The sequence below is a fragment of the Nematolebias whitei genome, chromosome 12, assembly GCF_014905685.2.
Source record: "Nematolebias whitei isolate Nwh7 chromosome 12, NemWhi1, whole genome shotgun sequence".
Classification (NCBI taxonomy): Eukaryota; Metazoa; Chordata; class Actinopteri; order Cyprinodontiformes; family Rivulidae; genus Nematolebias; species Nematolebias whitei.
The window spans coordinates 35,602,395-35,626,778 of record NC_056509.1 but is presented as its reverse complement, the minus strand read 5'-3'; the positions used below and the strand labels follow the sequence as shown (position 1 = coordinate 35,626,778).

Genomic DNA, 24,384 nt, shown 5'->3' with positions numbered 1-24,384 from the left:
TAACTTTACTCCATCCTTTAGACAAACTGCAATTTGTTAAATCAGCTTGAAACGGTCAGAAAATCTGGCCTGAGGATGGAGTTTATGAACGTTGGAAGAGTTCTGGGTAAAAGGCTACGTTAATTCATTGTTCAACTTGTCGCCGCTCCTTGACATCCCTGCAGAAATACATCGGACTTCCTGGTTCTTTATCCTTTAGGGACCTCTAACCTTCCCCTGAATTTAAGACCCTCCTCCTCCTTATGGAGTGAAATCTTTTCACTTCTTTGAATCAAGCGTGACCTGAAGTTTTATTTGTTACCATTTGTTGATAAATATGCATATTTAGAAAAAGTAATGGTTGTAGCAGATTTTACTTTATGTGCCCTCACCAATAAAACTAGAACAATCTGAAAAGCTGGAGTGTGATGCTGAAGAGGTAGAACATTTCAGAGCCTTTTTTATTTCAGCTAAAATAACACCACTGTCTTCACACAATGCCACAATTCTCAGCTCAAAGACATTAAACAAGTCTACATTAGTGACCTTGCTGTTTTGATAAATGTCAAGAAGACTTATTAGTAGTGGTGCATCGATTGCAGTTTTCTGGCCAATCACCGATCACGATCTCTAAAAAGTCTGACCTGCCGATTCTGATTTTAACTGATATCGATTTTGTTTTATAAAGCCCTATTCTTTACCTAGGGACCACATGCTATTTGTAAAAATTACGGAGATCGTCTGTGTTGTTAATCCCGTGCGAATCGGCCATGTCAGTAATTTGTAAAGTAAAAATTCCCCCACAAATTACCTCCTATATTTTGCTGAACTCCGAGGTCCTGTGATAATACTAATCCAATGCGAATAGGCAGCTCTGTGATTTGGACAGAAATGGGCGGGATCTGATACGTAATTAGGTGGTTTTTGTTCCCTGGGCACATTTTTATTCGGTTTTGGCAATGGAGGCTGCATTGAAGTGCATAAATAAACTTGTGTCCTGGACCAGCAAAATGGTCGCCAAAAAAAAAAGAGAAAAAGCTGAAGAAAAGGAGCAAAATCAAGCGGATGTTATGCAATATGCAGCGCGTTAACATCATATCCGGAAGATGCCCATAAATTTCAGCTAAATCTCAGGATTTGGTTATCCTGTGCGAATGCGCCACATAAAAAGCAGACGTTGGGGAGTAATTTATTTGTTACATGTGGTCCCTAAGTAAAACTAATCCCGTGTGAATAGGGCTTAAGTGACACTGTCAGGTGTTATAAGGTCACAGTGCACCTTCAACTTTCCAATCTTATTTTATTGAAAAACATACCCTTGAACAATATCCTAGAAAAAATACAAACTTGTTTTAAGCTATGAGGTAGTGCTCTGAAATATAAATGAAGTTTAGACAATTGTTGTTAAAACTACAAAAAAAAAATTGGTAAAATCGGTTTCTCATGCAAGTATCGGCCGATCACCGATCACCCAAAATTAAGGAAATAGGGGACGATAAAACGGTCGGACGATTTATCGGTGCGGCTGTTTATCGTACACCCCAACTTATTAGTTTCAGAAGTTTTATCTAATCAGGCAATCTAAGGTACCAGGATGTGATTGTCTCAGGAAATAGGTACCAACTAGACATCATGTCTTGTCAGACATCAGTCAGCCAAAGAGTTCAGTTCAGAGACTTCCTTTGAGTTAGCAGTCATAGTTCAGGGGTTGTAGCTGTACCAGAGGATGATCAAAGACACACCAAAAAACTGCAACCTTTTCCCTGCATGGCCCACGTTTGACACCTCTGCCCCCCTGACTATCTAAACCGGACCCTGAGGGCACGCTGGTGAAACAGCAGGAGACAAAACACTCAGGAAGCCTCTTCCTTCCTGCCCGGCCCATCACTAACCGAGCAGCTCCAGAAAGCCTCTTTTGTTCAAACCAGTTATGTTGATGAAACAGAACCCAAACTACAAATTTAGTTTTTACTCCCAAAAATGTATGAAGAGAAACAACAATTGAATTCATAACTTCCCTAACTAACCAGCCGAGAGAAAAGTGTCAAAGCTGGATATTACAGTGGCAGGTGGCACCATCTAGTACAGACTGTGTCAGTGTCTTGTATGATAAAAACAATTCATAGCAGCCCAGCCAAATATCTTCTTATCTAAAAAGAAGAAAAATAAAAATACAAACTCACACTCCTTTATCTCTGAGCACAAGGTCAAGCCTGTGTGTTTGCAAACACTGCCCCTTTCAGTAGCAGGGGGTAGTAAGAGAACAGTAAAACAACTGAAAGTAATCAAACCCTAAAGTTAAACAAATCAGATAAGACAATATTATATATTATATATAATATTATATATTTATATAGAATATGTTTTTTCTTTTTCCTCATTCTTAAGGAGTCGCCACAGCAAGCAAACTCGCACAAAGATTTGGCAATTTGTTTTACATCGGATGCCCTTCCTGATGCTACCACAGACCACATGTGGAGCAGAGGGGAGCAGATGTGGGGTTAAAGTTAAATGCCTTGCTCAAGGGTCCAGAGCAGGGAAAAATGAGGGTGGAGGCAAATGAGTTTGGTTCATCTTTCCCACCAAAATTTTATAATAAAAAACTATATATATATATATTTTAGAAATTAGAAACAGCGTATCTCCTAGATGACTTGCCATGGCAGGACACTCATCTCGTCTGTGATTTTTGTCAAGTGGGGGGGGAGGTGGGTGGGGGGATGACAGACACATGTCTGAACTGTGCACTGTTTTTACCAACAGTTTTCTAGATGGGGGGGTTCAGTGAGAGGGAAGAAGCAGTGTGAGCGCTGCCTTTAGCTTTTTAGCTAGCGCGCCTGCGCCTGTATTGTGCGCTGATAGTTTAGTGCTGCATCAGGGACAACGGGGGTGGGGTGCGCACAGTTCGGTTCTGTTGACAGGGCGGGGCACCCTGCTTGTATAAAAGTAGGGGAAACACTGAGGAAAAACTGACTGAAAAAGTCTTTTGGATGAAAGACGAAACGTTTCTACAACTTTTTGTTTTTTGAACCCGTCCAGAGAACCTGACTTAACAGTTTTGGATTTTTCTACCTGGATTATTGAGCATGCATCAGGATACTGAGAACAATTGTTGTCATCAATTTGGTGACAGTAGAATAAAATAATGCTGGATGTGTTCAGGCCTCTGCCTTTCATTTCATACTAACTGAATGTTCTGAACAGGTTTGGAACAAGCCGGCTGCTTTACTTTTAACTTCAGGATCAAACGTGCATATGGGGGTGGATCATCTCTGAAACAAGTAAGGCTTTCCCTGGAAAAAGATGCAGATCGAGTGAAAGCCTATGTTGATCCTGTGTACGAGTATTAATGGTGTCTTATTACCGGTACCCTATCGATGTGCTTTAATTCAACCTTTATTTATACAAGGTTGAATTCAATTTATTGCGATGTGCTTTAATGTGCCTCCATACCAGCTGGGTGCTGGCCTTTGAGTGACAGGTTGAGAACAAGCAGGTAGGATGCTGCTTGTTGAAATCAACATTTTGCCTGTTGAGCTGTTTGGAGTGAAACACCTGTTGGATCATCACATAACTAGAGTTGCATTTTTTTCCTCTTTCTGTGTCTGTTTGAACACTTTGCAGGATTCATTGCATTAAAGTCCACTTACCGTTCCCACAAGTGGGTAGATGAAGCCCGCCCCAATGCTAGCTCGAACGTCTCTGATTGGCAGAACGAATCCAGTGGGTGCGCCCTTTTTGTCAGGCATGTGGGACAGGGACAGGTGGGTCTTAGCCATGCAGATGGGTAATGAACCATAGCCCTAGTTGTAGGGAAAACAAGGACAAAGGGTTTGATTTGAGTGAATGGAGAGACACAGAAGACAGGCGAAGGAGACTGGCTACATGACTCCTGTCAGCGTGAGTCGGTTATCGTTGCAGCAGTGATCTCACTTGTTGATTGTAGTAATCGATCTTGCTCTGGGCCTCTGGAGACAGCTCGATGTCATCGGCTCCATACACTTTCTGGGCTATTGTTCTGATCTTCTCCACCAACGGCATCTGTGGGAAAGACGGCGCATCAGCGACAGGTGGATACACAATGAAGCTGAACTCAAAGGGAAGTGCACAAATTAGATTTGGTGAACTGGGAACACAACTCGGTGAGACGGGTTATGTTTGAAACAGGTCTCTCAAAAATGAAACCAAGCGTCTCAATTAGATCACTTACAAAAATAAAGGTTTAGTAAAAAGAAAAATAAATGTTATGAAAGAAAAAGTCAAAAAGGGTTCAAGCTAATAAAGTTTGTTCAACACTGGGTTTTAATTCTGACACTCTTTATACAGTACAGGTTTAACTTCTAATGGTAAAGAAGCAACAACAACAACAAAAAAACAACCTCACTTTACTGACTTTATCATGACAAATAATAAATGCATCCAAACAAATGCACTTAGTATTTCTGGTAAATACATACAGTTGATGTTGTTTGATCTTTTCACTGTTAATAGAAAATATTGTGATTTTTTTGCTATCGTCAGGGAAAAGTGACAAAATAAATGTGCAGACATCCATAAAAATAAACTCTTTAGCGTATTTATAAATATTTTTTCCTCAATCAAGTATCCACGCTTCATTTTCAACTTCTAGCACTTAACAATAAAAAATGTAAAGAATGAGTCTTGCAACCTTTATTTGGTTCATTTTAATAAACGTTAATTCTAAGTTATTAAATCTGTACTTTATGTTGCCTTCTTGGTATGCAGACATGTGCATGCTGTAAACAGGACAAAGGACAAGCATTATGAGAAACAAGATGAGGAAATTAAAGTCACATTTACTAAATTTCTCTAACTCAAACCACCTGATGTTTTGTACTTCAACACATTTCTACCCTAAAAGTCAAGATTAGACAAAAACATCAAGGCACTGACGATCTGCACTCACCTCTGTGTTATAGAGGAACTGGAAGTTTGAGGGTCGGCGTGCCGCCTCGTTCACTGCCTGGGCCAGCTCCAAACAACCTCGGCCCCCCCGCGACCAGTGATGACACGGCACGGCGTCAGAAGCCCCGCACTCCTTCGCTATCTGACACACAAGGTCGATCTCTGCCTGGGTGTCTGTTCTGAAACAGAAAACAACTCCGTGGTCATGACAAAAAAAGTTGGTGTCTTTTAATCTAAAATAAATGGAGCAAAATAGTCAACTTTGTTTACAAAAAAAAAAAAATGTGTTGACTTTTAGTGGTTCCTTTTACTGAGTGTCCGCAAAGTTGATAACTGACGTTAGACTTTGTCGTTATTTAAAAACTTACTTGAAGACGTTCAGTGCCACCACGACAGGCACCCCAAACAGGTGAGCGATCTGGATCTGCTTTTTGAGGTTGCTACGGCAACCACCTGCTACCAGGCTCAGGTTCTAGTGAAGACATAAAAAGAGAACAACAAATTAGATTAAATTGTGGTATTTATATTGTGTAAAAAAGGTTTGGCTTGTGATTATTTGTATTAACGTTTAGTCAACTACAGAATTCAAAAGGCCAGCTTCTAATATTTCTGTTGTTAATATGATCCTGTTGTATGTTTTGATTTTATTGTATAAAGATAATTAATAATAAACTGAACAATACAACTGAACAAACTACCTTGAATAGTTTGCATCTATAATGACTGCACTGCAAAACAGAACTACTGCAGTTTGATGATTGAACAGCTTCATTAAATGCTTTATTTTAAGTTTCATTCAGCTGCTCATTCTTCAGGGGACACCACAGCGAGCGAACTCACATGAAAGGTTTGGCAATTTGTTTTACGCCGGATGTCGTTTCTGACGCAACATGGACTCGAACCCACAACCTCAGGATTGCTAGACCGTGACAATGACCACCAAGTTACCATGGCCTCAATATTAAATACTTAATTTTAAATGCTTAAATATTTTTTCTTTGTCCTCTGTTTAGCCGAGTGTCGAAGTAAATCCTAAATGAATCATAGGCATTGACACTCATCTAGTTCATTATCAATAAATATTAGTATTGATGTAGAATATGTAGCATCCAACCATGTACCATCACTCATATTCATTGTTTGCTACTGCATACAGGTAACAGAACAGATATTAAAAGCCACATAACATCACAATGTTTAACAAAGTTCAATCAGGTCATCTGGCTGGTTTCTTTTTTTATGTTGTTGAGACGTTTCATCCTTCATCCAAAGGACTTCATCAATCTGAGGAGCCACAACAAACTCAGTCCCACAAGCAGCACACTCACATAGTGGACTAACCAGTTTGCTGGTGATAAGATGGTTTCTGGGGCCCACCCTCTCCCCCATTGACTCCTCTAAGGCAGCTATAGCCAAAGTGGTTCAAAACATCAAAGTTCATGTGCAATAATCCAGGTAAAAAAAAAACCCCAACAAAGTTCAGTCAGTTCATTTGGACCGTTTCTTTTTTGATCCACTTTGGCTATGGCCGCCTCAGAGGAGTCGACGGGGGAGAGGGCGGGCCCAAAAAAACATCTTATCACCAGCAAACTGGTTGGTCCACTATGTGAGTGTGCTGCTTGTGGGACTGAGTTTGTTGTGGCTCCTCAGATTGATGAAGTCCTTTGGATGAAGGACGAAACGTCTAAAAAAAGAAAAGAAAAGAAAGAAACTGTCCAGATGACCTGACAACTTTGTTGGATTTTTCACCTGGGTTACTGAGCATGAACTTTGATCATATTGTTTAGCAATTTTAACTTTGACAATCTAAATACAATTTGTGTGCAGCCCCAGTAACTCCAACAAGTTGTATGAACTCATTTCCCTGGCCCCGTTTTCTGCAGTACTTCTGGTTTTTATTACAGGCCTCACAATTAACTTGAACTGCTTCATTATTTGCACAGCTGACTCTGCCTCAGAGTCCAGGGATTCTGGCCAGGTATGAACAGGCACGTTACACACACAAACAAAATCCACACCTCCTCTCTGCTGTGGCTCACATACCAGGAAACCACATGTTTTGTTTGAGTTGTTAATCAAATAACCATGTTCATGCGTATCTTTGTATATAGTTGGAGGATTGACTGTCTGTGAGAATAATACAGCGGGAGACCCGAGGCAAATTGGATTAAAACTTTTTTTTAAATGTTTTTAGTGGATCACACAAACTTCTTGAAGATGCTGAATGCTCACATGCTCAGTCTGATGCATGTACAGTCCTTTGACTGAAGAATGCAAGTGAAAGAACTCATAAAGAACATTGTAGGAACATAAAGCTACATAAAGAGGATTAACAACTACAACTATGCATGGCTACTACCAGGGCAATTAAAAACCAGATGCACAAAAAATGAGCTTAAAAGGCTTGTTTTCATGGTTACATCATCAACTTTTCACTTAACTAATTAAAACCAGCTTCTTTCACTTAATAAGTTTTGACCAAAAACCCATCAGCTCAAACACATTTTTGTGCTTTTCTAGTTTATTTATTTATTCATTTATTATTATTTTGGCATAGCATATCCTAAACTTATCTCACTGTTTGTTTGTGTTACCAAGCACACATGAATGGATTTATAAATATGAAATAAAACACATTATGGGTGTTTATGTGAAGTGACATGGCTCATACCTCATGAAGGTACTCTTTAGGAAGAGGTGTACCAGCTGACACCTAAAAAAACACACAAAGTCAACAAAACAACACAAGAGTATGAGTTCACATTCAACAATATGCCACATACTTTTCTACAGATACACAGAACTCTTGTTTTCTTGACTTGATATTGTCTTCATGACTTAACACTTTAAAATATTGCCAATATTGAGGGGCGTTTTTAATGTACTGAGAACAACAAGACGTGCCAAGAAATTTAAAATCCTTTAAAATGAATGCATATTGCAGAACTATTTATTTATGGATTGATTCAAGATCTATATACAAGACCAGCTCGCATGATCATGTACAGTGGTGCTTGAAAGTTTGTGAACTCTAAAGAATTTTCTATATTTCTGCATAAACTTGACCTAAAACATCATCAGATTTTCACACAAGTCCTAAAAGTACATAAAGAGAACCCAGTTAAACAAATGAGACAAAAATATTAGACTTGGTCATTTATTTATTGAGGAAAATGATTCAATATTGCTAACTGTTAAATAACTGCTAACCCTGGCGGTTCACATACTTTACCACTCACAAATGTGTAATATTGGATCATTTTCCTCAATAAATAAATGACCAAGTATAATATTTTTGTCTTATTTGTTTAACTGGGTTCTTTTTATCTACTTTTAGGACTTGTGTGAAAATCTGATGATGTTTTAGGTCATATTTATGTAGAAATGTAGACAATTCTGAAGGGTTCATAAACTTTCAAGCACTACTGTATATGATCATGTGTTCATGAGGGCTGGACGTAAAAGTGTTGTGTTGCTTCTAAGTTCATGAATAAACTCAACAGCAAACTTGGAATAAACTTACAAGAGTCATTCTTGGTTGAAATGTACAAAAAATAAAAATAAATAATAACGGTTCCGTCTCCTTGTCAAGCATGTTGTTGTTGTGTGCACACGTGACCGTACCACAAAACAGTTCATGTTGTTGGAGAACTTAAACCGCTGATTATTCATTTGCTTCTAAATAAAAATGGGTTTGCACAAGTCACGGCACTTTTATACAGTTTGTAACAAGAAAATGATGGAAACAAAGAAAAAAGAAAAGCTGAACTTACATTTGGGCCTCCGCCGTGCATCTTCAGTGCTCGGACAGTTGCAACCAGCACCACCACATCGGGCCTCAAACCTGAAGCTCGGCATTTGATGTTGAAGAATTTCTCCATCCCGATGTCTGCTCCGAAACCAGCCTCAGTCACTGACAGAAAACAGACAGAAGGTTTTTACATGTGGCACAAATTTGTATACAGATAAGCTTCAGGCAAATAAAAGAATGTTTCCATAGAAAGGGTGACCTGAAAATGACCCAATCATCTGTTTAAAATCCTCTCTTGTCTCCTCTGTTTTGTGTTTAAATACCAAGCTTGACCAATGTTGACCTCAGTAAAAATGTGCATAAACACGTGATCAGACTTCACGAAGAGTGATGGGTGTAAGAGGTGACAGCTTTCTGTCTGAGCAGCATCTTGTACTAACGGGAACACTGTAAGAGCTCTCAAAAAGACAGAGGGTCTCTGATTTGGACAGCCCCTCACAGGGACCTCTTGAATACAAACCAAACAAAGCGAGCAGTCCACCTGGAATGTTGGCTTTGTCAAAATGCAGTTTCCTCTTACCTGTCATTTGTGAGTGTGTACGAGTGGGAATGTTTGCGTTTTTACTCAAGTCAATCTTACTTTGAGCATTCCAGTTTGGGCCTACCATTACGTGTTTGACATTTGACATGTTTAGTGGTGTTTCAACAGCTTAAAATGCACTTTTCTTGCTGGAATGCAGTCACTTCAGCCTAGAAAAGCAAAATGTTACCCTCTATGTCACTGAAAAGGTCAGCTAAAGCCTGAAGGAGCAACATAATGTTTCGTATTATTAGCAAATTAATATAAATAGTCACTCTCACTAGACTTTACAAATCACTGAAAATGAGCAGCTAAACTGATTGTACTGCAGGTAGTTACTGTACTTGTAATGCCTAATGGTAAACATGTTCTACAGTAGGGGCAGCTATACATTTGTTTTTGAAATAAAAGTTGAAATGAACAAAAGTATGAACTATACAGGTTTAGTTTGCCAGTATTTGTTACAAGTGATGTCCAGTTTCAAGCGTTCTGAACTCTCTCACAGAGAACCAATGAAGCTCCGTGCATTGTAGAGTAATATGTGAATGACACATTTTAACAGCTTATGATAAGATTATTAAAAGCTGAACTATTCATGGCTTAAATCTTTGCATCTAAAATAGATCTATAAATCAAAGTTTACTAACAAATATGTCTTCAGAAAAAAAAACCTTTGTCGTCTAACTCTTATAGCTTCATTTAAATGTAACCATTTGTCTCTGCCGGCTGCAATAATGCCAGGAAATCCCTTCGTATAATTTTAGGTGTCATTGTGAAGCTTGGGGTTTTCTCTTTTTAAATATAGATCTGGAATTGCAGATAGCATCTCTCCTGACCAAGAAAAATGGAGTTTTCAAACCAGCAGTCTCTTAAACCAAAAGTAGCTTTTCTCTAGCCAGGAAATCACTAAATTTCAATCAAGCTAAGATTTTTGAAGCTTTTGAGATGGAGAGCTTACAAATAACAACTCAATAAAATAAATTCCTCATCGTGACAGACTTTGCCAGCATGGGTCACACAGTAGTTTCTTGCTACTTTGCGATTCGACGTTCGCGGACTCGCTCTTTTGTAGTTTTTCAATGACTGTCAACTTTAATATTACTAACGTGATTGGGACGGTATTGGATAAAAAGTTAACCAAAAAATAAACTTTCAGACAGGCGCTGCCATTTTGTAGTTTTCTTTCAATAAGCCTAAACGGCAACGTCAGTCAAAAGAACTACACTACCCAGAAGCCAACAGTGCTTTCGGCTGCTGCTTTCTGCTGAAATGGAAGGAAAGTTTTGCAACACAAAGTCAGAAGTAGCAATCGATCTATGAAGCTCACAGAACTGGCAGGAAAGTCGCAAATATTCCTGAAGCTCAATTATCCATGCGCACTCAACCTGGACGGGGCAGTGGGCTTCGTCGCTGCAGGGTAGGTCTGCAGAACTGGAACTGAGCTGTTGTTCTGCAGAGCTGGTGCGTAAAATTTTGCAGTACTGTACAGTACAAATACATATGTTGTTAAAATTACATAGGTTTAAGATTTTAGAACATTGCAAGAGTATGGGAAGGGTTTATAAAGCCTTAAAATATATACTAAAATAAACATAGCGTTCCTACTTTTTGGTTTTTCACCCATGGTGGTGGTGGAATGTAACCCCGGCAATAATCAAGGGACTATTGTCATGTGAAATTAAGTACCATTTTTGTGGCAATTGTTAACCAGTGACACTCATATTCACAAAAATATTCATTGATTTAAAGGAATAATTTAATTTACATATAAACTGGGGAGAATTACTAAACATTTGTTTGCTTGAATGAGTTTATTCCTTGAATACATTAAAATAGATTAAATTTATAATCATACTCCACAAGAGCATTCATTGGATTCATCTCCAACTGCAAAACAATAAAAATGAAAAATCAAATAAACCTCATCCCTTTATCCATCCTTTTTTTACCTGATGATGTCATGTTGAGTCATTTAGAGATGGTGCTCATCTCCAGAAGAATACATAAGGAGTTTGCATCACACAAACTCTCTTCTTGTAGAGTTTAACATATAAATGTTTTTATGCTGTTGAATGTCTATCTGCTTAGAGAAACACCACTTACTTACAGGTAAAAGGTAAAATATTTAAATCAATTGAAAGTGTGCGCACAGATTAAAGAGAACAATTCCAAATTACAACATAGTTTGTTTTGTGCCATTTCATGTGATAAACTGCTTCATTATTAACTTTCAGAAATGAAGAAAAACAATAATTGTAGCTTAAAGCATGTATGTCTGGCTTTTGATAAAGTGTTTCTTCTTTAAGTTTAGTGAGTAAACAAGGGTTTTAACTTCATTTTGATTCTTTATATTGCCAAAGAAAGATTAATTTCATGGAATAAAGAGGAAAGAAAGAATTACAAAGAGCTATGAAATTAAACTTCTGTGAACAAATATTTTTAATGCCTTTAATTAGGAAGCCTACATTTTAAACTGGCCTGGATTTTGTATTAATGTTTGGATATTTACCAAGAATAAAAAACGAACAAAACAAAACAGTGACAACATAAAGTGTGTAACATCTGTAACCTCAAACTTTCCACTAAAGGTTTACACGGAGCATGAGAGTGACCTCAGAGGACGCAGTAAGGAAATACTTTTAAGTTTCCTGTTCTGTGTGACAACCCTGAACTGTGTGAGAGGGGGAAAGAGGGTCAGCGTCGTTGTGAGAGGAACAAAATTAAAAAAATAAACACGCTGGGAAGTGGTGGTGGTGGCAGTCAAAGCTCAAAGCGTTTGTATCAGAACGCCGAAGTGAGAAACGTTCACAAGAACATTTATTTTTGTTTCACGTTATTTATTTGAAAGTTATTTCTCTGAATTCAATTTAACTTGAAGGACAGGTGATGGAAAACTACTCTTTGGTTGTTTTCAAGGAATACGTTTGTGTGATTAAAGGTCAAACTTAATTAAAAAAAAGAATGCAACATATGAAAAGTGTCCATTTCTTCCAACTTCAAATTAACTTAAAAAATAACTAGTCATATAATATTTCTACCCAAATGTTTAATAAATCCACTTTTGTTTTTAGCTCTGCTTTTGAATTCATGCTTTAACGCAACATTAGGGCCAGCCTTTCTCCCTCGACCCCCCCCCCCCCATCACCCCCTCAGAAGTGCTTTCTTTATTTTAGACCCAAATTCCAAAGCACACCGCAGCAACTTGAAGCACAATGAAGCATGACCATAACATTATTATTCCCACAGCCTTCTGAGGACACACGGCGTTCACGTACTTCCTTCAGAGACAAGGCTTTTAAAGACAAGCAGAACTGAGGAAGCATCATCAACTAAACAACTACAACCAACACTGACAGGAAAAAGTTAAATCAATGTTGAATGTTCTTCCTGAATATGGATGTTGCACATGGCTTAGTGATCATCGTTGTAGTGGATTTTTAAAACTTGGGACAGCAGAAACTCTACGTTTCTGGTCAAGTTTTTTTTTTTTTAACCTTTTAAAAATTATTTACAAATGATACTGGTGCTCGAAAGAAAAACCATCAGATATCTTCACAAGGACTTGGAGGGTAAGGATGATAAATCTGTATGTTTAACAGATGTGGAAAAATAAGGTAAATGCAGAGTGACCTGTTCAGGATGTATTCTTACTCTCACACAAACATTAGAGTTTGGAGAAAGACACCAGCTCCTTGCAACCCTGAACAGGAACAAACAGGGATAAAAATAGGAATGGGTGATACACAAAAGTGATTTTTTAGTTTTTCCAAACGTGCTTTTCATTTAAGCAGCCTTCCATCACCCATGTGACCTTTAGATGACTGCAGAATTAGTTGTTTGAAAACTTCCTCTTGATGGCTCATTCATAAACAGTAGTGGTTGGCTAAGCATTTCTTCAGGTTCTTAAAAAAAAAAAACATTAAAATCTTTTTTGGTTTGGAGTTTTCTCTGCTGCCTGAATGCTCCTGTGAAGAAAAACATTGGATCTGAATTTTCTCTGTTTGGATGCCATCTGTGGACTAAAGGAGTCTGACGTCTTTGGTGTCGTTTTGATTGTACGAGCATCAGTTTTTATAGAAACAATGTGCCACAGAAAAATAGATGTGATCGGGATTTGATTTTGATTTAAGACAAAAACAAGACACTTCTACAACTGAATCCTGTTAAACTGTATTATGTTAAACTGTGTTGAGCTCACAAACTTTAAGAAAATGCACTTTTATCAATATTATGTCAGTCTGCACAATCATCAGAACGCTGTTTTCCTGATCTATTACACACAAAGGGACCTTCAGTGGCAGATTCTGTTAATGTTTTTATTCCCTCTGAACTTTTGTTGCTCTTTTACATTTTTCTGCTAAAAGAAAGTAAAGCAGCTTGATTGCCCACAGAGGAAAAAGTGGAGTAAGAGAGAGAGGGAGTGCGAGGAAACATGAATCCATGCTGCCCTGTGAGAAAAAAGAGGGAGGTCGAGTTCCTGGCATATCTGAGAGTTAGGTAACAAACATATGGACAAGGGAGGGAGCAGGACAGACAGATGGAAAACGGCTGGCGTGGGGAGGAGGTATAAAACACACGAGCTTCTTTAGATCTTACCTAAACGTTGGGAAATGTAACTCTCTACCCACGCTTGACAATCTCACAGATGATACCTTGCACGCTGTGTACCGCCTTTCACAACTTAAAGATTTTTACAATGAAAACATTGATGAAATTTGTGTATTCGAGAGCTGCGTTCGCATCAAACACCCATAAAACCCACGAACTCACACATTCCAAACGTAGTTCCTCTGTCAAAATAAATCAAGAGAGAACGAGAGCAGCAGGACAGATGGAGAAAGATAGAAAGTTAAGTATGCTTTGACGTTAAAGGGATTAGTATAGTTTACTCTAAAGCATTCCACGGCCTCTTAAGATTATTAACTTGCTTCCTTCCTCTCTTCATTTTGTTGCCTCTTCCACACAATCTCTTGATCGGTTTCTTAGAAAGTTGCGCAGGAGCAGCAGCCTATTACAAAATCCCACCAGAGCCAGGTGGACCAGAGCCAAGACAAGAAGTAAGATGAATGTACGACAAAGGTTGTATCATCTGGCGAAAAGTCGCCACTAAGGTAAACTACGAGTTCTAATTTAATCTAGAGGTTTTCAAAAATCCACTCAGCTCAACAGCTAACATCTCATCCCTAAAGATTTTGTGGTTGTGCATCTAATCTCACCCACGAAGCCGTCCCGTCCAACCAGCTTCAAAGCCAGCTTGTCTGCCAGCACTGAAGAGTTGCCATGGGCGATGTTGGCAAAGGGCCCAGCATGGACGAACACTGGCGTACCCTACAAAAATTATACACACACAAACAAAATCAACAACTTTCTGTCATGTTTCAAGATAAATATCCACGTTTATATGTACTTTGGCTGGCAGGGTGTTTGTTCAAACAGTAGGCGCAAGTTAGGAGGTACTTGACTGACATTTCAACCTGAATTTGAGCCTGTTTACATTCTCCACTGATGCAGAACGCTCCCTAAAGGCTGCAAATAAACACAAATTAAAAGGATCACCTCAAGTGCCAGGTTCTCCATCTGCCGTGCACATCATGACTCGACTTACAAAAAAAAAAAAAAAACAACCTCCAAACAGAATAAAATAAAGAAACTTTTCTCACTTCATAAAGGCAGAGCAAGAAGTTTTGTTTACATAGTAAAATTATTAACATACTGATCGTATTTTAGGATCTTTTTTATTTTTATTTTCAATACATAGTGCTACATTCAATCATTTTCTTAAGAGTTTGCAGAAATATTCTCTTTTATGTTTTGATTTTCTGGACTAAAAAAAATAGAGCGATGGACGTAAATCACACGGGGGGGAAAAATAAAATAAAATAAAAGGATTTTTGTTGCTTCAAAAAAATTCCTTTAAAACCTCGGAATAACTCACATTTATCTCGTAGTTTAAAACCTGCTTTCACAAGAAATTCCATGAAAGAAAACAACCGCTAATAATAAATGGTTGAATCTTCAAGGTCAAAGTACGAACGCAATCGTTTCCGACTCTAAAGACAGCTGCTTAGAAAACTTGATATGAAAACATGGGAGCCAGCTGACACATTGTTAAACTGAACGTGAATTCCTTAAGAGATCGGAAAAAGGAAGGACGACCCAGTATGATTTTGAGACTTTGTTTGCATTCCTCACCGTCCTCCAGCATAAACAGCCTCCTCTCAGAGGAGTAAATCAACTGCAAAACAAGACACAAGGAAAAGCTGCAACTTGTCTCCTAATCTGGGCAAACCTGAGGTGTGACTCACAGCAGAAGTACACGATGAAAAATTACGGCCTAGAACTCCTTCAAGGAATGCATTTCACATGCTGCCATTTATATTCCAACTGAGATCACCTTAAAGTGAGAAATGAGCTGTAGCCATTTTAATCCAACCCTGGATTTAATGTTACGTTCCATCTCGTACAATATTGCACGATATAGCTCAGAGTGTGTTGTGACTGACTCTCAACTCCTACCACACCAGATTGTAGCTCAATATATGCTGCCTCTCTTGTCAGAATTTTAAACTATCTCCTCATGTATAAGCGCTTAAAATATGTGTTGAAGATAACGCTACAACTATAACAAACTGTAACACGATATCTGTAAAACTGACTGAATTACCATATTTTTCGCCCTATAAATCAAATTTTTTTGCATAATTTGCATGCCCTGCGACTTATATGCCTAAGCAACGTATTTATGGATTTTTTCTCATATTTATAAACCAATTTTTGCCTGAGATATGACCATTTTCATTCATTCCGACTGAAAATATTGAACACTACCAAGTGGTTAACTGGTCAACATTAGCCTCACGCAGACTGATACATTTTCATCTTTAAATCACTTCTCGGTCTGCTGCCTTCATTCATCTCCTCCTACACGTCTCTGCTCGAGTGCAGCTACAGCGTGCGATCTCAGGACATTATTACCTGCAGTGTTCCCTCAGGGTGGACTGAACTTGGCAAAATGGCCTTCTCCTACTCTGCTCCTGTTTCCTGGAATATCTTACAAAAAGACCTGAAGCTCTCGACCTTGACCTCTCTAAGTGACTTTAAAACTCTGTTAAGGTCCTGGCACAAACCAATGCAGACATGTTCCTGTTTTTAGTTTTTTTGTTTTCTAAATCGTATTATAATCCAGCCGTTTTTTTTTGTTGTTTTTTTTTGCTACTATTCCTCTTGATTGTCCTTTTGGTTGCTATTTTGTTTTGATTGTAAAAAAAAAAAAAAAGAGAGAAATTTAAATTTGTAGGCCTAATTTATGACTGTCTATTGTTGTCATTGTTATCCATTGTTGTCATCACTCTTTGTTAAGAAATCAGGTCTCTTGTAAATGAGTCCCCGAGGCTCAATGGGATTAACCTGTCTGAATAAAGGTTGAATGAATTAATTAATTTTCAGCCGCTAGATGGCACTTGAGCAGTATGACATGCCGTTGTATCATGTAATAGGTAAAAGTGGCTATTAACGACACAATCTGCTTGCCATAGATAGCCTGATACCGTCATCTGCCTGAAGCAACTGTCAAATCAGCTTCATTTCGCTGCACCGCCCCGGCGAAATGCAGCTAATTTGACCGTGGAAGTGCATTTATTAAGTAAAAGTTCAACTAAGACACACCTTTGCTATAAAGTCAAGCAAACAAATAATTGTTTTTAAATGGTTATCTTGTTAAATTTCGAAGAAATGCACAGCGAGTCAACCTCTTCGCGTTCATGTTTCCGCGTATCGGGTTTTGAAAATGCAGCTGATTTTCCCATCAATGTGCATTTATTAAGGAAAAGTTAGACTGAGACACACCTTTACTATAATTCCGAGCAAACAAATAATTGTTTTTAAGTGTTGCTCTTGTTAAATTGTTGTTAAAGTCCTCCCGTGCACGCTCCTGCGGCCGCCATTTGGCAGCCAATCGATTTTTGGCACAACACCGGCCCACGTTTCCGGGTTCGGCCCACATTTCCGGGTTGTCAGCGGTGACGCATAATAGATGAAACGTATACGGCAAAGCAACGTATTTATGGTTTTGTCCACTTTATTAGACATATTTGGATTGATGCAACTTATAGGGCGGTGCGACTTTTATGGCGGAAAATACGGTATACACATTTTTGTGTTGGTTAATGTCTAGTAGCTGTCATAGAAACCATGATTTGCATTAATTCTAAAAGTTAATCACCTGCTGATACATATCCACTGATCACTTTTTGTAAGTTTGATCAATATTCATACAGTGGTTCTTGGCATAGTTTGTATCAGGCACACACACATAAACACACACAGACGTGGGTAAAAATTTAATGATCTGCCTTCGCATTTCGGTGATTCGAGATAAGAAGGAAAAACTTTGGAAAATAAAAGGAATTAAGAGGACAAAGGACATGACAGGTTCTTCATTTTGTGCTAATATTCACCCATTAATAAATGGAAAGTTGACGTACGTCAGGCATTATGCTGGCTTCCATCTGTGATTCCAATCCCTGAACTTTAACTTCTTGTTCATTTTCACTCTTTCCACTTCTCCTCATAGGAACTATGCGAAGTACTAGTCAGGAAAATCCTCAGGAGCAACAGGGTTATAAAAAAGGGAATAAATTAATGCTACACGGGTCAAATCTCCAATTGTTGCACACGAAGATTATGAAAACTGGGAAAGAGAATAAACCAAACGGAGAGCTTGTCAAACGACTACATGTTAATAATCCCAGCTTTGATGTGAGACAGCACAAGGATTTAAACCAGACAGCTGTTTTAGCGCCTCTGCCCAGGAAATACACATTTAGCCGTTTTCTGAAACCCTGTGGAGAAAGGATGTTTGAAAACTCTGCAGAACATCCGGGGGTCTCCTGAACTGACACGCACACAGGTAGTAGCCTGAAAAACAATCCTTTCTTCTTCTGTTGTGTTGCTTTAATAAACCCTGTTCCATCTGAAACAGCTGAAGAGACAAGAAGGCGATGGCTTTCACATGCCAGTATCATTCCCACGAGCGCATCTGTATTTGCCACCGTGCAAAGTCAAGAGGGCGCACGGGGCACAGGCGGTCAAGCTTGATGGAAAATTCTCATGAAACTCTGAGGTCCGATTGGTCTCAATACTAGCTCCCTGACCAGAATCACAGGAAACCCACAGAGGAAACTGCTACACACAACAGAACTGCACCACTTCCTCAAAAAGAAAAAAAAAAAGCAACAACGCAGAAACCAAATCTTTACAGCAAACAAAACTCCAACCCAGAATGCACATAAAATACGACAGCCTGTGTTTATTTTCTCCACCTAGTCGATGTAATCACGCTTTCTGTTCAGAACCAACAAGGAACAAACAAACGCTAAACAGCAATAAGATAACAAACGAAAAACACAGAGTTAGCGGATGCAGGACTGCTAACAATGTAGCCATTGTAAACTAGAATTATTTAAATCAGTCCAACTGAGTTAAAACACGCAAACAGGTTTGTGCAGCAAGTTTTAGGCCTGCAACACCCTCTTTTAATCTTCATACAATAATACAATTAAAGAAATAATAGCTACACTGGCAACAACAAATTCATTGGTAAAAGTCATACAACTTAAAGAAAAAATAGAAATACATTAGCTTTAATGTCTGACAGCTCCATAAGGGTAGCTGTAATTTTTTTAAAGTGTCAATAAAATCAACAGCAGTAAGAAAAAATATCTAAATAGTTCCCTTTCTTGAAAGCTCTCAGCAGATTAGGTTTTACCCAGAAACAGATTTTATCTGTGTTGAGAGATTGTCAATCAGGCAAGATGTCAACTTTCTAAGTGAGGTTATGTTTGTGTCTCACCTCGAGGGTCTGCATCAGTGTAGGCTTGATGGCATCTTTCATCAACACAGCCAGAGCTCCACTCACACCCTGACAGAAAGAAAGTCAACTGAAGATTATCGCTGGAAACAGATATAGACTATCACAAGGCAAAAAGCACATTATTCCTTAAATGCATCTAAAACACTATAACGTTGTATGTGATAGAAAATAAATGTCATCTAAATCTGTTGAAAGCAACTGTTCCTTCTGTTTGAATATCAAGATTTTATCTCAGAGTACATAAAATCCTCACTCTGAAAACACACACACACACACACACACACACACACATATATATATATATAGATAGACAGATAGATAGATAGGGCTGGAACTTTTATCACGATATATTTCTTAATTTTGGTTGATAATGATATAATTTGATATTGATATAAACAATACAAAAGCCTCAGAAAAACTGTACAAACTGTATAAATAAATTTAATGTTCATCTTTTATTGGTATTTAGCCTTAAAAAAATTGAAATCACCGTTAAATAAACATAAAATTCTCAACTTTGTCAATATTAATAGTTTTAACTTTAAACAACAACATAACCTAACACATGCAGCAAATGTCTGTGTTTGCTGCATGAGTTTCTCTTTTGATACAGATGAAGGTGTTGTTTCAGGGACAGGTTGGCTCAAACTTTTATTGTTCTTCATCTTGTGACTCTCAGCATATTCTATCGAGTGGAAACTCTTCAGATGAAACGTGTTCCCACCGCTAGTTGCAACAACTCTCCGTCACATTTTGCAGCACACTGAAACCTGCAGTTTTTCGGATCTTGAGTCGAGTCAGGCTGAAGAGCAGCTGTGGAAAAGGGGCTTTAGATAGCCGAACCACTTCCACACCGCCAAATTAGTACACATATACGGGAGGGATGGAGATATGTCTCAGTGCAGCTTGTACAACAGTTTTTGAGCGGGGTTGTGGGGGGTGTCAGCATGAGGGAAGAGGAACCTTTAACTTTTTAGCTAGAGTGCCTGTATTGCGTGCCGCTAGCTTAGCATGACACGTTTGAGCTATGCACTGTTTGTACAGACAGTTTTTGAGTGTGTGTGGGGAGGGGGGGTCAGCGTGAGAGAAGAGGCAGAGTGAGTACTGCCTTTAGCTTTTTAGCTAGAGTGCCTGTATTGCGCGCAGCTAGCTTGGCGCTATGTGGGGGAGTTCGGTTTGGTAGGCGGGGTGCTCAGTTCTGTTGACGGGGTGGGGCACCCCACTTGTATAATGGTAGAGGAAACACTGATGTAAGATTGAAATATAAAATGCAATTATCAGCTTTAAAACTTGGTTGTACAGCTATTATATAAACTGCAATCAAGTTAAAAAAAAAAAAAAACAGTTCTAAAACTACAATTTGCCAGCCTAACCCTAGACTGAGCTCTTCCTCATGACATTTTTGTAAACACTCTTAGCTTATCTTTAAAAATCACTGACAAAATCTGCCTGTATGTAAACTTCTAAGCAGTCCTGTTCGGTGTTAGAGACAACAGGCAGATACGTTGTCACACTGCCAGCTAAAATAATGTCTTGTTTTGTTTTTCAGGTCCCAGCTGAGCTCTCTGAGTTTCCATGTTTTTCTTGTAAAAGTGGTGTTTCTTGACATTGTTGTGTCCAGCCAATTCATAAATATTACCGAGACTACTTTAATTAAAAACTCGTTTTTCACCAAGCCCCATTTTTTCCATTACAAAATCTCAAACAGCTGCAGGTTTAGGGACAGGAAGAGACTTCCATTTCTTTAAAGCTATAAATAATAATCACTAAAACTAACTCAGCCTGTGAGCACCAACTGGGAATTTATCTTCATCTTGGGTTGAAAACCAGATGAAGCTTAAAGATCTGTTTCAGTTGGTTGACATTTCAATCAGCTAAAACATGGCTGCAAAAAAACAAAACAAACTGACTTGAATGGACTGCAGACATTTCTCTAAATCCTTATTTTACAATATTTGTACTTTGGCACATTGATGTACTTTAAATTTTATGAAAATACTCAAGTTTAAGTTTAAAATAATCAAATTTAATTTTCTTAAAGCAAACGCTGGTGAAATAGATTATTAAAACACTTAAATCCTTATACAGTATAATATGAATGATTTTTCACAACTTAACAATTGTTCTTGTTCCATCTGTTTAACTTAAAAACATCAACTACAAATATACAGCATTTACTCTAGAACGCTAAAATGTGATTGCAACCTAAATTTTAACAGTTTTTGTAAACATGGCTTGAGTCGTACACACCAGGTCCTCTGCAGTGACGGGTCCTCCTGAGCGGCTCGTGCCCACCACCATGCGAGCCAGTCGGTTCTTCATGTCCTTCAGGCTGACTGACAGAGCCAGGATGGCCATGATCTCACTGGCCACAGCAATGTCAAAGCCAGTCTAAAGTGTGAGAAAAAGATAATAATAATAATAATGTAAAATTGCCAGCAACATGTTTACACTAATACAATAACGTTAGTTTATTGAGTAACATGAATTTTGAGACCACTACAAATTGCTCAACAGTCACCTGGTTAATGAACGTGCCCTAATTTTAGTGATAATCTAATAGGAGAAATGTAACTACGAACACATTAAGTCACTTAGATGTGACTTTTTTTATTGATTCATGTCAAACTAAGAATTTAAAAAAAACCATACCATACCACTTTATTTATAAAGCACTTAAAACAGCAACAAGGCCAACCAAAGTGCTGAACAAAACAAAACAATTTGTGTGAATGAGAGTAAATTAAATAGAGAAGCAGGGATCTGTGAGCAAAACTAAATAAATATTTTTCTCCTATTCTCACAGTGAGAGGAAAAAAAAAACTATTTAAATCATATTAGTCCACCAAGGACTTTCAAGATCTCTATTCCCGCTCCCAGTCATAACACCCAGAGGGGCTATAGGGTATCCAACATGGGAGGAGGGTGCAGGAATGAAAGTGAAACAGGCAGTAAATATAAGCATCTGCTGAGGCAGCTTAGGAGCTATTCCAGGTGAGTGTGTATGGGTAGGTGTGTGTGTGTGTGTGTGTGTGGGGGGGGGGGGGGTCATTTCCTTTTCTTATCTAAACATTTGCTTTCACTTAAAACTGCTTGCTTTCCATTGACCTGAACTGTTTACTCACTGAATTTCATTTTGCCGTCATTACTACAGATGTGTGGTTAAAATATCTCCGTGCAGGATCATGGACAGAGGAGTGTGTTCTTGTATGAACGAGAACACATTCAGTTAAATTAAACTTTACGAAACAATGTAAAAATGTTAAGAACCAACGAGTCTTTTATATTATCTTAAAGTAAAAAGGTTTTAGGCATATCAGCTTAATTAGATGCTCTAACCCAAAACTAATAAGCTTTAGTTTTGGACAAGTAGCTTTAACTTAGGATTAATTAGGACAGTTATTATAAAAATAAACAATATCAAGACAAAATGGATATAATGTGTTCTGATCATACCTCTCTGGTTTGTCCTTTTTCAGTGCTTGCCTGTCCGACTGTGATTTTTCTCAAGAAGCGATCGTTTGTGTCAACAACTGAAAAACAAAGAGACACTTTAACTTACAGCAAAAACCGTTTTAGAAATTCTAATTAGCCCGTCAGAAAATGTGGTTTGATATGTCAGCTACTTTTTTTGAACTCACCACAGGAAGCAGACTGTCAAATAATCCTTAATTTAATTTAATTTGCGTACCAACAAATAAAATCAGCATGCATTTGAAATGGGCCTGACAGACTGCAACGACTATTTCTAAGTACTTCAAGTTTCTTTACTCTGCACTCAGATAAACCTTCAGTACTGAAGCTGGAGACTGGTTCTCTGTCAGTGTTGTTACAAACAGCTGGGAACCATGTTAGTCAAAACGGTTTGCACAGGTTTGTTTTGTGTGTTGAAAGAAGCGGTGGAAAACGTTTCACGACTAACCAGACTTATCCAAATAGGTGAATCTGTTTTTAATTTAGAGGGTTTGTTTCCTAAAAATGTTCCTTGGAGCCCCAGAGGTAAATACCACATCAGTCACTGCAGAGCACGGTTTGCCTCGTTGACAGCTTTAAAGCAACACTGTCGCCACAGCAGTAGCATTTTAACATTTTCCCACAGTTATAGGCTTTATGACTGATGATGCTTAAAGCTTTCATTTATTATAAACGACTTACGTAACACGCGTTATTTAAACATTTTACGCTGCATTATTCAGGAACGGAACAAAAGGTCATCGGCTCTAAGGAGCCTCAGATGTTTGTTTAAATATCTTTTATGTTAATTTGACTTTTATATCGCCTTTGACCAGGTCTCTGGTCGAGACAGTCTCAACTCTGCTGTCTGAGACGATGAGTCATCTTTACTGTGATGGGAGCTCCAGATTCAAGCGTCTCCACTTTTCTTGTCTCTTTTTTGTCTCTTATTATGTCAAGAAAAAAGCTGTTTTTGTGGCATATAACTAATATGTCATATACATTTCAATTTGAATCATCCAAATTGTTTTTTATTCTATTTTGCGTGAGTAAGTAAGTGTATGTTTCACCATCAAAACTCCTCTGCAGCAGATAAATGTCAGTTTGGTCAGTTCACAAAAACTGGATGCCAGGGCTGTTCAAATAAATTGTTCAGGGGGCCACAGTTACTGAAGGCCAGTAGCTCAGGGGGCCAGACCAGCAATTATTGTCATTAACCAAGTTTGTTTTATGGTTTAAAATGTAGTTTTATTTAAAAATAAACCCATTGGTGGGCTGAAATTAGCTCCTCCGTGGGTCTGATTTGGCCCCCTGGCCACCAGTTGAATAGCCCTTCTGTGTGCTCTTGTTATAGCCAGTTTAGTATAACTGGACCACAAATATCCAACTGGATTGCAAATATGAAGTTAAAACAACAACAAAAAAAAAACATTAAACTTATAAATATATGGGATACCTCTCTGCCAGGTGATCTTGGAAGGATCGAGATCCAGACGTACAAAGGTGCTGACTTCTTGTGGTGTGAGATGTGCAGGATCTGATTTATTGATACCAAGGTGCTGAAATGGAAAATAAAATACAGACTGTAAGATTCTATAAAAGTATTTAGGAAAAAAAATTAAAAAGGATGATATTTCTGTGTCCACCCTTTGGTTCCTGCTGCTACAGATAATACTGAGATTTATTACATGTTCAAAGACCATTTGACTTTTAGCACATTTTATTTAACATTAAAAGGTTCAGCTGATGTAGTTATTGCTGTGTAAACACCAGCTGGAAAATATCTGCAGAGAAACATGAAATAAATCCAGAACAAATTACTAC

The 24,384-nt window shown here is 38.2% G+C and overlaps 1 protein-coding gene across 1 annotated transcript in view; it reads right to left on the bottom strand.

Moving 5' to 3' along the window:
- The window catches only part of mthfd1l (methylenetetrahydrofolate dehydrogenase (NADP+ dependent) 1 like), a 41,715-nt gene that overhangs the window by 5,749 nt on the left and 11,582 nt on the right, over window positions 1–24,384 (bottom strand). Inside the window, exons 16-26 of the mRNA XM_037685485.1 lie at window positions 24,017–24,119; window positions 22,564–22,640; window positions 21,358–21,498; window positions 19,087–19,155; window positions 14,453–14,564; window positions 8,679–8,818; window positions 7,577–7,618; window positions 5,274–5,377; window positions 4,907–5,084; window positions 3,913–4,020; window positions 3,630–3,782 (exon numbers count right to left, since the gene is read on the bottom strand). Coding sequence (XP_037541413.1) covers window positions 3,630–3,782; window positions 3,913–4,020; window positions 4,907–5,084; window positions 5,274–5,377; window positions 7,577–7,618; window positions 8,679–8,818; window positions 14,453–14,564; window positions 19,087–19,155; window positions 21,358–21,498; window positions 22,564–22,640; window positions 24,017–24,119 — 1,227 coding nt within the window. The remainder of the gene's footprint in view (window positions 1–3,629; window positions 3,783–3,912; window positions 4,021–4,906; window positions 5,085–5,273; window positions 5,378–7,576; window positions 7,619–8,678; window positions 8,819–14,452; window positions 14,565–19,086; window positions 19,156–21,357; window positions 21,499–22,563; window positions 22,641–24,016; window positions 24,120–24,384) is intronic.